Source organism: Mus caroli, unplaced genomic scaffold (assembly GCF_978045245.1).
Source record: "Mus caroli unplaced genomic scaffold, Mus_caroli_1 scaffold_1, whole genome shotgun sequence".
Lineage (NCBI taxonomy): Eukaryota > Metazoa > Chordata > Mammalia > Rodentia > Muridae > Mus > Mus caroli.
This window is the reverse complement of record NW_028227256.1, coordinates 190,433,126-190,446,759: the sequence shown is the minus strand read 5'-3', so window position 1 is coordinate 190,446,759 and position 13,634 is coordinate 190,433,126. Positions and strand designations below refer to the sequence as shown.

The following is a 13,634-nucleotide window of genomic DNA, read 5'->3' as shown; positions in this document are numbered from 1 at the left end:
ACGTGGTCTCTTTAATTGATGTATTGAAGCATACCACTCTCTCATCTTCCCAGAGCATGAAATACATGTTCTTGAAAGCCCTCTACTGCTTCTCATTGGTGTTCAGCTAAAACCCAAGCTCGCTGGTACCCCTGGTCCCTTAAGATCTGGTGCCCACTCCTCTCTTGAACCTCTCTGTGTCCTATTTTCCCTCACCACCAAGCTCCAGCCATGCTGACCACCCCAGTGTCTCCTTGGAGACACTCCTAACTGGAACTTTCCCCTTTGGATCCCTGCATGTCTGTCCCTTTCTGACCAGGTAGAAAACCGTTCCCTCCACAGAAAGGCCACAGCTGTAGGGACACACTATGTGAATGCCTTGTTTGTATTTTGTCCTCAGTAGATTTTTACTGACACACTTAATTATTTACCTCCTACAGCCAGAATATGAAAGTTGGGAACCTTGTTGTGCCACAGTGCACGGCACATAGAAGGCATGAATCCAGTGTTGATTGATCCAATAAATATCAACACGGAGAGACACCTCAGTAGAATGAGGCAGTGTGTGAGGTTGTGTGAGTGGCCCACCAGAACTGGTCAGGGCAGGTATTCTCTGTGTTCCTGTCCTTCTCTTGTTCACTGCCGAGCTTTCCATTGCTTGTTCAGGCACTGCTGCTGCCCCAGCCCGTCCCCAGCAGCTTGCCTGCTGCCCAGCTTGTGCCCTGGAGTCAGTATGCCCTCTTTCTGAGCTGCATTGTGAGGTGCCTTAGGCCTTTGTGTAGAGCATGCTTCTCCTACTGAGTTCTCTGGGAATGGAGCCGTGAAAACTGAGGACTTGTGTGCACCAGGGGCAGTGATAAGCCACAGATCTCTATTCTATTACTTAATTCCTCTCACTACCCTATGAATAAGGTCTTTCCATCCTCACCCTGGGAGCTGCATCCCAGCAGGTTACCTGGCTTTCCAGACCCTGCCAGATGCAGGTCCCCAGGGTCTGCTGGCACCTGCAGAGTGTGTGTGCTTAGAGGAACCAAGGATGCCTGGAGCAGGGCAGCTGTGTTGAGAGAAGCCAAAGTCAGGTGGAGCTTGGGAGGGACTGGTTTATGAAATGATCAGCCCTTTCCTGTTAGTAACAATGGGAAGCAGTATCTGTGCCTTTGGGGATGCCTGGGGCACCTGTGGGACATGTGCTCAGAGAAACTAAGGCAGTCTAGAGCAGGACAGCTGTGTTGGGAGAGGTGGAAGTCAGGGTCAGGTGGAAATGAGGGAGGGTGGTCTATTTTATAAACATATTTTAACTTGTTAACATTAAAAAGCAGCCATCGAGAGCTGGTATCTTCAGGGGCCTGCTTGGTAAGAGCTTGAAGATCTTGTGTTCAGGCTCCGTCTGCCGCCCAGCTGTGGTTCCTCCTGGCCATGGCTCAGTGTAGATCACTTAGCCTCTCTGAACTCTAGTTCCTTTAGCTATAAACCGTGCCTGTCTCAGCACAGTGGAGCTGTTGTGGTTTAAGAGTGAAAAGCTCCCAAGTTTGAAGAGGCGATCAATTGCCAGATGGCGGCGCTGTTTGGAGGGTTGTAGAATCTTTAGGTTGTAGAACATTTAGGAGGCTCAAGAGATGCTGTCTATACATGCTCCGGGAGGCATCAGACATCCTATAGGGCCACCTTGGACAGCACAGACATTCCAGTATCTTCACAGCAGACTGACTGAAGGACAAGGCATTAGCTAATCCAGTGTCTCAGAGTCCAGAAGCCTGACAATTAAAAAAAAAAACTGAGTCAGCAAAGTTCATATGGACTCAGCTGCCTAGTGGTATGGGAAAGGCTTTGTCCAGAGCTTACAGAGGGGACTTGTGTGAGGCTGTAGCAGGGGGAGGGACCCTTCTCAGTATCTGCTCAGAGCAGACAAATTGTGGAAGACAGGGTGCTTCCAGGTGGAAACTGGCAGGAACCACAACAGGGCGGGGCTCAGAAGACAGCTAACTCACCCTTCCTCTCTTCATTGTGTAGCTCTGGGCTTTCAAACAAATTTCATTTGGTTTGGATAGATAAACACTGGGGGCAACTGTTATCAAGGGTCACTCACCACATGGCCTTTATTTATCTCTAGAAATGCTTAGGTTTGCAGGCACCTGTGTGCCCAGAGACTGATTTTGCATTAAAACCACTTGACCTAAGAAAACTTTCTGGGATTGGTTCCCAGAACTTCTGAATAGGATGTTGGAGGTATGGCCCAAGCCTCTACTGCTACTGCGGCTGCTGCCTCAGGGCTACACCTCAATTCCACAGGGGTAGCTGAGTGTTTAAAGTGCTTGTAATGTAAATTATGAAGTTCACCATTGCTGCAACTGTTTTATTCATAGGCTTGTCTTGTCTCTTTTAAACAGGTATTTTGATGTTGGACTACACAATTTCTTAATCAGGTAAGCCGGTGCCTTTTTGATCTTAGCTTTGTCTAAACAGATAAACTGTTATGGAAGGATGCAAACAGAAAACCGTAGAGAATGATGGCGGTTGAGTTACTTGCCAGGAAAACATTGCTAACACTATGTGTGTGTCCACCCAATCCCACGTGAATAATGACTCAGATCTGTTTATATCAGGAGCGATAGATATACGTTGTCCTAGTTTGCTTTATGCTGCTGTGATAAAACGCCATCCAAAAGCAAAGGAAAGGATTTTTTTAAGTTTGCAGTTCCACCATCAAAGGAAGTGAAGCAGGAACCTGGAGGCAGGAACTGAAGCAGAGAGCACAGAGGAACACATCTTACTGGCTTGGTCATTTCTTATATAGCCCAGGCTAATCTGTCAAGGGATGGTACTGCCCATAGTAGGCTAAGCACCCCTACCTATAGCAATCAGCAATCAGAAGATGTTCTACAGACATGCTCATGGGATCTGATGAATCTTCTCAAGGGTGACAACCAAAATTATCCACCACATTTACCAAGTTCTTACTTCTGTGGATGAAGCCACTGGAAAGACAAATAGCAAGTGAGAAAAGCGAGCTTTACTTGATCAGTTCTCTCCCATTGAGTTTAATCTTTTAAAACTGAATCTATCACTTGTTTTATAGTCATGGAAATATGACCTAATGCATTCCTGAGATTCTAGACAGGAGTTTGTTACCCAGTTTACTGGTAAGTTTTACCAGAATTGTATTATGGAACCCACTAATTTCACATAGCTATGAAGTTAAACAAATTAAACAGAAGTTAATAGACCAAAATATTGACAGTGCTTATAAAATGGTTATGATTTTGAAAATCAGCTTTGTGAGGCTAATGCAGTGGCTCAGTGGTTTAGGACACTTGCTGCTCTTGCAGAGGTCCTGGGTTTGATTCCCAGTCCCCCACTGGTAGCACACAACCATCTGTAACTCTAATTCCAGCTTCTGCTCCAGTCCAATCACGCGGGACCTGAGACTGCTTTGGTTGGGGAGGCAGAAATCCGGCCTGAGTAGGGCCACAAGCCTCTCCGGTCAGAAAAGCGCCGGGGTAGCTAGGGCGCAGGGTCGGCTGACACTTGCCAGCTACCCACAACACCTGCCACAGGATCTTAAGACTTCTGGTGAGTGGAACACAGCTTCTGCTCCAATCCAATTGCACGCGGGACCTGAGACTGCATTAGTTAGGGAAGCAGAAAACCGGCCTGAGTAGGACCTCAGGCCTCTTCCGGCCGGACCAGCACCGGGGTAGCTAGAGCACAGGGTCGGCTGACACCCGCCAGCTACCCACGACACCCGCCACAGGATCTTAAGACTTCTGGTGAGTGGAACACAGCTTCTGCTCCAATCCAATTGCGCGCGGGACATGAGACTGCATTAGTTAGGGAAGCAGAAAACCGGCCTGAGTAGGACCACAGGCCTCTTCCGGCCGGACGAGCACCGGGGTAGCTAGAGCCCAGGGTCGGCTGACACCCGCCAGCTACCCACGACCCCCGCCACAGGATTTTGAGACTGCTGGTGAGTGGAACACAGCTTCTGCTCCAATCTTTAAACAGTGACAACGACAACAACTAACCCCAGAGATTACCAGATGGCGAAAGGTAAATGTAATAATCTTACTAACAGAAACCAAGACCACTCACCATCATCAGAACCCAGCACTCCCACTTCGCCCAGTCCAGGGCACCCCAACACACCGGAAAAGCTAGACACGGATATAAAAGCATATCTCCTGATGATGGTAGAGGACTTCAAGAAGGACTTTAATAACACACTTAAAGAAATACAAAGGAACACTGGTAAACAGGTAGAAGACATTAAAGAGGAAGCACAAAAATCCCTTAAAGAATTGCAGGAGAACACTGCTAAAGAGATACAAATCCTTAAAGAAAAACAGGATAACCTAATCAAACAGGTAGAAGTACTTAGTGAAAAACAGGAAAACACGTCCAAACAGATGATGGAAATGAACAAAACCATACTAGACCTAAAAAGGGAAGTAGACACAATAAAGAAAACCCAAAATGAGGCAACACTGGAGATAGAAACCCTAGGAAAGAAATCTGGAACCATAGATACGAGCATCAGCAACAGAATACAAGAGATGGAAGAGAGAATCTCAGGTGCAGAAGATTCCATAGAGAACATCGGCACAACAATCAAGGAAAATGTAAAATGCAAAAAGATCCTAACTCAAAACATCCAAGAAATACAGGACACAATGAGAAGACCAAACCTACGGATAATAGGAGTGGATGAGAATGAAGATTTTCAACTCAAAGGACCAGCAAACATCTTCAACAAAATTATAGAAGAAAACTTCCCAAATCTAAAGAAAGAGATGCCCATGAACATACAAGAAGCCTACAGAACTCCAAATAGACTGGACCAGAAAAGAAATACCTCCCGACACATAATAATCAGAACAACAAATGCTCTAAATAAAGATAGAATACTAAAAGCAGTAAGAGAAAAAGGCCAAGTAACATATAAAGGCAAGCCTATCAGAATTACACCAGATTTCTCACCAGAGACTATGAAAGCCAGAAGATCCTGGACGGATGTTATACAGACACTAAAAGAACACAAACTCCAGCCCAGGCTACTATACCCAGCCAAACTCTCAATTAACATAGATGGAGAAACCAAAGTATTCCACGACAAAACCAAATTCACACATTATCTCTCCACGAATCCAGCCCTTCAAAGGATAATAACAGAAAAAAACCAATACAAGGACAGGAACCACGCCCTAGACACAACAAGAAGGTAATCCCTCAACAAACCTAAAAGAAGACAGCCACAAGAACAAAATGCCAACTTTAACAACAAAAATAACAGGAAACAACAATTACTTTTCCTTAATATCTCTTAATATCAATGGACTCAACTCCCCGATAAAAAGACATAGACTAACAAACTGGCTACACAAACAAGACCCAACATTTTGCTGCTTACAGCAAACTCATCTCAGAGAAAAGGATAGACACTACCTCAGAATGAAAGGCTGGAAAACAATTTTCCAAGCAAATGGCATGAAGAAACAAGCTGGAGTAGCCATTCTAATATCTGATAAGATTGACTTCCAACCCAAAGTCATTAAAAAAGACAGGGAGGGACACTTCATACTCATCAAAGGTAAAATCCTCCAAGAGGAACTATCAATCCTGAATATCTATGCTCCAAATACAAAGGCAGCCACATTCATTAAAGAAACTTTAGTAAATCTCAAAGCACACATTGCACCTCATACAATAATAGTGGGAGACTTCAACACACCACATTCACCAATGGACAGATCATGGAAACAGAAACTAAACAGGGACACAGTGAAACTAACAGAAATTATGAATCAAATGGATCTGGCAGATATCTACAGAACATTCTATCCTAAAACAAAAGGATATACCTTCTTCTCAGCACCTCATGGTAACTTCTCTAAAATTGACCACATAATTGGTCACAAAACAGGCCTCAACAGATACAAAAATGTTGAAATTGTCCCATGCATCCTATCAGATCACCATGGACTAAGGCTGATCTTCAATAACAAAATAAATAATAGAAAGCCAACCTTCACGTGGAAACTGAACAACACTCTTCTCAATGATACCTTGGTCAAGGAAGGAATAAAGAAAGAAATTAAGGACTTTTTAGAGTTCAATGAAAATGAAGCCACAACATACCCAAACTTATGGGACACAATGAAAGCATTTATAAGAGGAAAACTCATAGCTCTGAGTGCCTCCAAAAGGAAACTAGAGAGAGCACACATTAGCAGCTTGACAACATACCTAAAAGCACTAGAACAAAAGGAAGCAAATTCACCCAAGAGGAGTAGACGGCAGGAAATAATCAAACTCAGGGGCGAAATCAACCAAGTGGAAACAAGAAAAACTATTCAAAGAATCAACCAATCAAGGAGCTGGTTCTTTGAGAAAATCAACAAGATAGATAAACCCTTAGCCAGACTCACTAGAGGGCACAGGGAAAGCATCCTAATTAACAAAATCAGAAATGAAAAAGGAGACATAACAACAGATCCTGAAGACATCCAAAACACCATCAGATCCTTCTACCAAAGGCTATACTCAACAAAACTGGAGAACCTGGATGAAATGGAGAAGTTCCTAGACAGATACCAGGTACCAAAGTTGAATCAAGATCAGGTTAATGATCTAAACAGCCCTATATCCCCCAAAGAAATAGAAGCAGTCATTAATAGTCTCCCAACTAAAAAAAGCCCAGGACCAGATGGGTTTAGTGCAGAGTTCTATCAGACCTTCAAAGAAGATCTAATCCCAGTTCTTCACAAACTATTCCACAAAATAGAAACAGAAGGTACTCTACCCAACTCATTCTATGAAGCCACAATTACTCTGATACCTAAACCGCAAAAAGACCCAACAAAGATAGAAAACTTCAGACCAATATCCCTTATGAATATTGATGCAAAAATCATCAATAAAGTTCTTGCTAACCGAATCCAAGAACACATCAAAACAATCATCCATCCTGACCAAGTAGGTTTCATCCCAGGGATGCAGGGATGGTTCAATATACGGAAATCCATCAACGTAATCCAGTATATAAACAAACTCAAAGACAAAAACCACATGGTCATCTCGTTAGATGGGGAAAAAGCATTTGACAAGATCCAACACCCATTCATGATAAAAGTCTTGGAAAGATCAGGAATTCAAGGCCCATACCTAAACATGATAAAAGCAATCTACAGCAAACCAGTAGCCAACATCAAAGTAAATGGTGAGAAGCTTGAAGCAATCCCTCTAAAATCAGGGACTAGACAAGGCTGTCCACTTTCTCCATACCTATTCAACATTGTACTTGAAGTCCTAGCCAGAGCAATTCGACAACAAAAGGAGATCAAAGGGATACAAATTGGAAAAGATGAAGTCAAAATATCACTTTTTGCAGATGATATGATAGTATATATAAGTGACCCTAAAAATTCCACCAGAGAACTCCTAAGCCTGATAAACAGCTTCGGTGAAGTAGCTGGATATAAAATTAACTCAAACAAATCAATGGCCTTTCTCTACACAAAGAATAAACAGGCTGAGAAAGAAATTAGGGAAACAACACCCTTCTCAATAGTCACAAATAATATAAAATATCATGGCGTGACTCTAACTAAGGAAGTGAAAGATCTGTATAATAAAAACTTCAAGTCTCTGAAGAAAGAAATTATAGAAGATCTCAGAAGATGGAAAGATCTCCCATGCTCATGGATTGGCAGGATCAACATTGTAAAAATGGCTATCTTGCCAAAAGCAATCTACAGATTCAATGCAATCCCCATCAAAATTCCAACTCAATTCTTCAACGAATTAGAAAGTGCAATCTGCAAATTCATCTGGAATAACAAAAAACCTAGGATAGCAAAAACTCTTCTCAAGGATAAAAGAACCTCTGGTGGAATCACCATGCCGGACCTAAAGCTTTACTACAGAGCAATTGTGATAAAAACTGCATGGTACTGGTATAGTGACAGACAAATAGACCAATGGAATAGAATTGAAGACCCAGAAATGAACCCACACACCTATGGTCACTTGATCTTCGACAAGGGATCTAAAAACATCCAGTGGAAGAAAGACAGCATTTTCAACAAATGGTGCTGGCACAACTGGTTGTTAACATGTAGAAGAATGCGAATCGATCCATTCCTATCTCCTTGTACTAAGGTCAAGTCTAAGTGGATCAAGGAACTTCACATAAAACCAGAGACACTGAAACTTATAGAGGAGAAAGTGGGGAAAAGCCTTGAAGATATGGGCACAGGGGAAAAATTCCTGACTAGAACAGTAATGGCTTGTGCTGTAAGATCGAGAATTGACAAGTGGGACCTCATGAAACTACAAAGCTTCTCCAAGGCTAAAGACACCATCAATAAGACAAAAAAACCACCAACAGATTGGGAAAGGATCTTCACCTATCCTAAATCAGATAAGGGACTAATATCCAATATATATAAAGAACTCAAGAAGGTGGACTCCAGAAAGTCAAATAACCCCTTTAAAAATGGGGCTCAGAACTGAACAAAGAATTCTCACCTGAGGAATACCGAATGGCAGAGAAGCACCTGAAAAAATTTTCAACATCCTTAATCATCAGGGAAATGCAAATTAAAACAACCCTGAGATTCCACCTCACACCAGTCAGAATGGCTAAGATCAAAAATTCAGGTGACAGCAGATGCTGGCGAGGATGTGGAGAAAGAGGAACACTCCTCCATTGTTGGTGGGATTGCAAGCTTGTACAACCACTCTGGAAATCAGTCTGGCGGTTCCTCAGAAAATTGGACATAGTACTACCGGAGGATCCAACAATACCTCTCCTGGGCATATATCCAGAAGATGTCCCAACCGGTAAAAAGGACACATGCTCCACTATGTTCATAGCAGCCCTATTTATAATAGCCAGAAGCTGGAAAGAACCCAGATGTCCCTCAACAGAGGAATGGATACAGAAATTATGGTACATTTACACAATGGAGTACTACTCAGCTATTAAAAAGAATGAATTTATGAAATTCCTAGCCAAATGGATGGACCTGGAGGGCATCATCTTGAGTGAAGTAACACAATCACAAAAGAACTCACACAATATGTATTCACTGATAAGTGGATATTAGCCCAAAACTTAGGATACCCAAGATATAAGATACAATTTGTTAAACGCATGAAACTCAAGAAGAATGAAGACCAAAGTGTGGACACTGTGCCCCTTCTTAGAATTGGGAACAAAATACCCAGGGAAGGAGTTACAGAGACAAAGTTCATAGCTGTGATGAAAGGATGGACCATCTAGAGACTGCCGTATCCAGGGATCCATCCCATAATCAGCTTCTAAACGCTGACACCATTGCATACACTAGCAAGATTTTGCTGAAAGGACCCAAATATAGCTGTCTCTTGTGAGACAATGCCGGGGCCTAGCAAACACAGGAGTGGATGTTCACAGTCAGCTATTGGATGTATCACAGGGTTCCCAATGGAGAAGGTAGAGAAAGTACCCAAGGAGCTAAAGAGATCTGCAACCCTATTGTTGGAACAACATGATGTACTAACCAGAACCCCGGAGCTCTTGTCTCTAGCTGCATATGTATCGAAAGATGGCCTAGTCGGCCATCACTGGAAAGAGAGGCCCATTGGACTTGCAAACTTTATATGCCCCAATATAGGGGAATGCCAGGGCCAAAAGAATGGGAATGGGTGGGTAGGGAAGTGGGGGGCGCTATGGGGGACTTTTGGGATAGCATTGGAAATGTAACTGAGGAAAATATGTAATAAAAATATTAAAAATTAACAAAAAAAATAATTGAGATGCCTGTCAAAAACTTTGGAGGGAATAATAGTCGCTGAGGAGTCACTGTAAACGAAAGGCTGTGAGGGAAGCAACTATCACTGGCTGGTTTTTCTTTCTGTAAACATCAGCTCATGTTTATTGATTTGTTAAATTCTAGTCATTGTGGCTTCTGTGCATGTCATGTGATGGTTCAGCTTGTCCCAAAACATGACCCTTCCCCACTTTGAAGATACTGAAGGAAAATGTCATCTATGCAGAGCCTTGGCTCCAAGCTGCAATGGCAATATCCCAACAGGGGTCAAGCCTTCCTTGCCTTCTTCTCAAATGCCTCCTCAGAGGCTGCACCTTGGAATGTCTTGGTTTTCTTCGAGATGGTAAACACAGACGATATTGTGTGAACTTTTTGGTACAGCAAGGGTTAGAAAAACATAGCAGGAAAGATAATAAACCATAGATGCAGCAGAGATGGTACAAGAATTCCTCATGCAAGCAGATCAGAAAAGGCTGCCTGGGAAGATGCCCAAGAACAGCAGCCTCCTGTCTCCCGTGCTGGGCATGGAACCCAGGGTCTTGGAACAGCAGCCCCACACCTCCCATGCTGAGCATGGAACCCAGGGACTTGGAACAGCAGCCCCACACCTCCCATGCTGGGCGTGGAACCCAGGGTCTTGGGACAGCAGCCCCTCACCTCCCACCCTGGGTATGGACACCAGGGACTTGCTAGGTAACACCCACTACTGATCCATACCTGCAGCCTACAGTGGACTTGAGGTTTTGGTACTTTGTAGTTCCATGAAACTGTTCCCACAAGGTCTATGGTAAACACAAGTTGGTCCTGAATTTCCCTGGTAACTTTCTTCAGGGGAGAAGGGGTAAAGCCCTAATCATTTACTAATATGCAAGTTGAGAAACTTGTGTGGAATGAACCTTCACCAAGCATTTATGGAGGGAGTGAATGAATGAATGAATGAACGAAATGAGAGAAGGTCCGTTAGACTGTGAGACTGCTTCTGCAGTCAGTTAGCTTGGCATTCGCCTCCTTCAAGGATGTGTCTGGATGCTGTCCTTTAAAACCCAATTTTGTCAGCTTGTGGATTGACTGAGTCATCGTCTGCCTTGAGGTCTCACTCTCATGTCCTTATCCAGACTCCAGACATGTGGGCAGTGGAGGAGACACAGGCATGGGTCTGTTGTAGCTAGTGCTGGATCCGTGGTTCAAGGCCTTGTAGAATGGTTGTAGCTAGTTATTCTGGTTAGTGTGTGAAACAAACGGAGCTTGGGGAGGGACGTTTCCCTCTGTCCTGTGAATCCTGGAGGGTTATGTCCCCTTTACTCAAAGGCAGCAGAGCAAATAATACAGATTGCGTATGGTTGTGGGGGGTGTGAGTGACATCTCTACTTGCCAGCACCCCAGTTTCTGTGAGCATCTGTTTTCATCCTCTATTTTCATCCTCTATTAAAGACCCCAGAGTCTATTCTTGTCTTCCCCTCCCAGCTCAGGAGTGTCAGGGCTGGGAGACAGATATAACTGGTTGCTTGGAGCAGAATGGTCCTCTGTCTCCTGAGTTCTGGGACCAGATGGGCTGGTGCTGGCTTCCCACCTTTCTTGTTCTAAGCTTGGGAGGTCAAGCACAGAGACCAAGTGTGTTTAAAGTTGGAGGCAGTGGTAAGAACCAGTTCAGTGGCTTGCTAAAGCCAGGCTGCGCGAGGAGAGAACAGCAGTGATGCCTTTTCTCTTCTTTTCTTTTCTTTTTCTTTTTTTTGTTTTTTTTTTTGTTTTTTTTTGAGACAGGGTTTCTCTGTGTAACCTTGGCTGTCCTGGAACTCACTCTGTAGACCAGGCTGGTCCCGAACTCAGAAATCCGCCTGCCTCTGCCTCCCGAGTGCTTGGATTAAAGGCGTGTGCCACCACGCCTGGCACAGTGATGCTTTTTAAGTTCTGCTCTGAGGAGGAAAGAAAAAGCAGCTGGTGCAGAGGGTGGGCTAAGTGGATTCTACTGTTTACCCAGCAGAAGATCTAAATTGCCATTCAGATGCTGAGAAAGCTGTGGTATCATAGAGCAGTGGTCAGTGGCCCTGCTGCATGAGTAGTGGTCGGTGACCCTGGGGCACAGTAGAGAGGAGTGCCATTTTCCTGTATGTTTATGTACATAAGAGAAAGAGGGAGGGAAAGGGGGGAGGGGGAGGGAGGAGGAGGGGGAGGGGGAGAGGGAGAGAGAGAGAGAGATCTTATACTTGAGGAGTCTTTTCAAGGGAAATTATATTCCCACTTGTAAAGGAAGATGTGTAAAAGGGGTTGGCACCATTTCGGTTTCTTTTTGTTCCAAGAACTATTTATTGGTTCCAGCAAGCCCCTCAAGTGTTCTCTGGCTTGTCAGGCTGGTGCTGCCTGCCTGAGATTATTCAGCTGTAGCTCTGACGTGGATGGTGGTAATGTTGTCTTCTCTGGAATGATATAAGCCTCCCCAGAGAACATTCTGTGATCTCAAAGCTGAAAAACGAGCTTCCTTGTTGGTGCTAGTGTGGCACAGGGCTCAGGTGGGAATGGGCAGTCACATGGAAAGTGTGAGCATTTTCCTCTGGGTGTTTTATGATGACTGCAGGATAGCGATGAGCTCCATCCTCTTATATCTTACACAAACCAGAGGAGAGGCTTTCGGGAGTCAGAACAGCCACTCGACAGAGATCTTCAGAAGACACTGGTTGGAATTCTTCATGTGTCACTACAAAAGAAAAAGGGAAAATGATCAATCTGGCAGGAAAAGATTGTAGAATATAATGTCTTTGTCTCATTATGGACAATAGGCTGTCATGTTTAAACTTAGCTTAGTCTAGCTTTGGCAAGAAAGTAAAAAAGATTTGCATTTTAAAAAATTTTTAGTTTCACTTTTTTCTGATTTTTTGTTTACATGCTTATAAATTTAAAACCATTAAAAACTGTACTTTCTTATTTTTAAATATTGTGTAAATTTAACATTTTAACATATTTCAAATGTGTATTTCAAATGGCTATCTTTTTCTTTTTCTTTTTTTTTTTTTTTTTTTTTTTTGGTTTTTCAGTTTTTTGAGACAGGGCTTCTCTGTGTAGCTCTGGCTGTCCTGGAACTCACTCTGTAGACCAGGCTGGCCTCGAACTCAGAAATCCACCTGCCTCTGCCTCCCAAGTGCTGGGATTAAAGGCGTGCGCCACCATCACCCAGCTTCAAATGGATGTCTTTTTTTCCCTTGATAGCAAAATAGTTTTTACTATAATTTCCACATTTATTTGAAATGACAGTTTAGCATATCCAAGCTATTATTTTGGTCAGGAAGAGGATATCTTGACATCTTGTTAGGATTCACAAGGGTACAAAGTATGAATTCTACCTTGAGTGTTACTGAGATGAATGGGTGAAAGCTATGAGCCTCCAGGGCCACTCTAAAGCTTTTGAGAAACTTTGTGGAGTTGATATAACTCTTAGAAAATTAATTCCTGTAGTGATTTTTCTTGTCAAGTTGCCACAACCTAGAATCACTTGACAACCTCCATTGAGGAACTCTCTAGATCAAGTAGGCTTGTGGGCATGCCTAGAGGGGATTGACTTAATTGTTAATTGATGTAGGAAGATCCAGCTCGTTGTGGGTAGCAGCATCCCTTAGGCAAGGGTTTCTGAATTATATGAGACAGAGAGACAGCTAGATGAGTGATCAAGCAAGGGTGGCTTTATTCTCTCTCTGTTCTTGGCTCAGAGAATGCTCTGTCTAACTGTTTGAGCTCCTGCTTTGACTTCCTCTCAGTGAAAAATTCTGACCTGGAATTATAAGTCAAATAACCCCCATCCTGATAAAGTCAGGATGTTTATCACAGTAACAAAACTAGAAAGATTTATCTCATACA

At 43.4% G+C, this 13,634-nt stretch overlaps 1 protein-coding gene across 1 annotated transcript in view; it reads left to right on the top strand.

The window, feature by feature from the left end:
* Nucleotides 1–13,634, top strand: part of Hhat (hedgehog acyltransferase) — a 261,641-nt gene that overhangs the window by 113,243 nt on the left and 134,764 nt on the right. Inside the window, exon 9 of the mRNA XM_021171103.3 lies at nucleotides 2,367–2,402. Coding sequence (XP_021026762.1) covers nucleotides 2,367–2,402 — 36 coding nt within the window. The remainder of the gene's footprint in view (nucleotides 1–2,366; nucleotides 2,403–13,634) is intronic.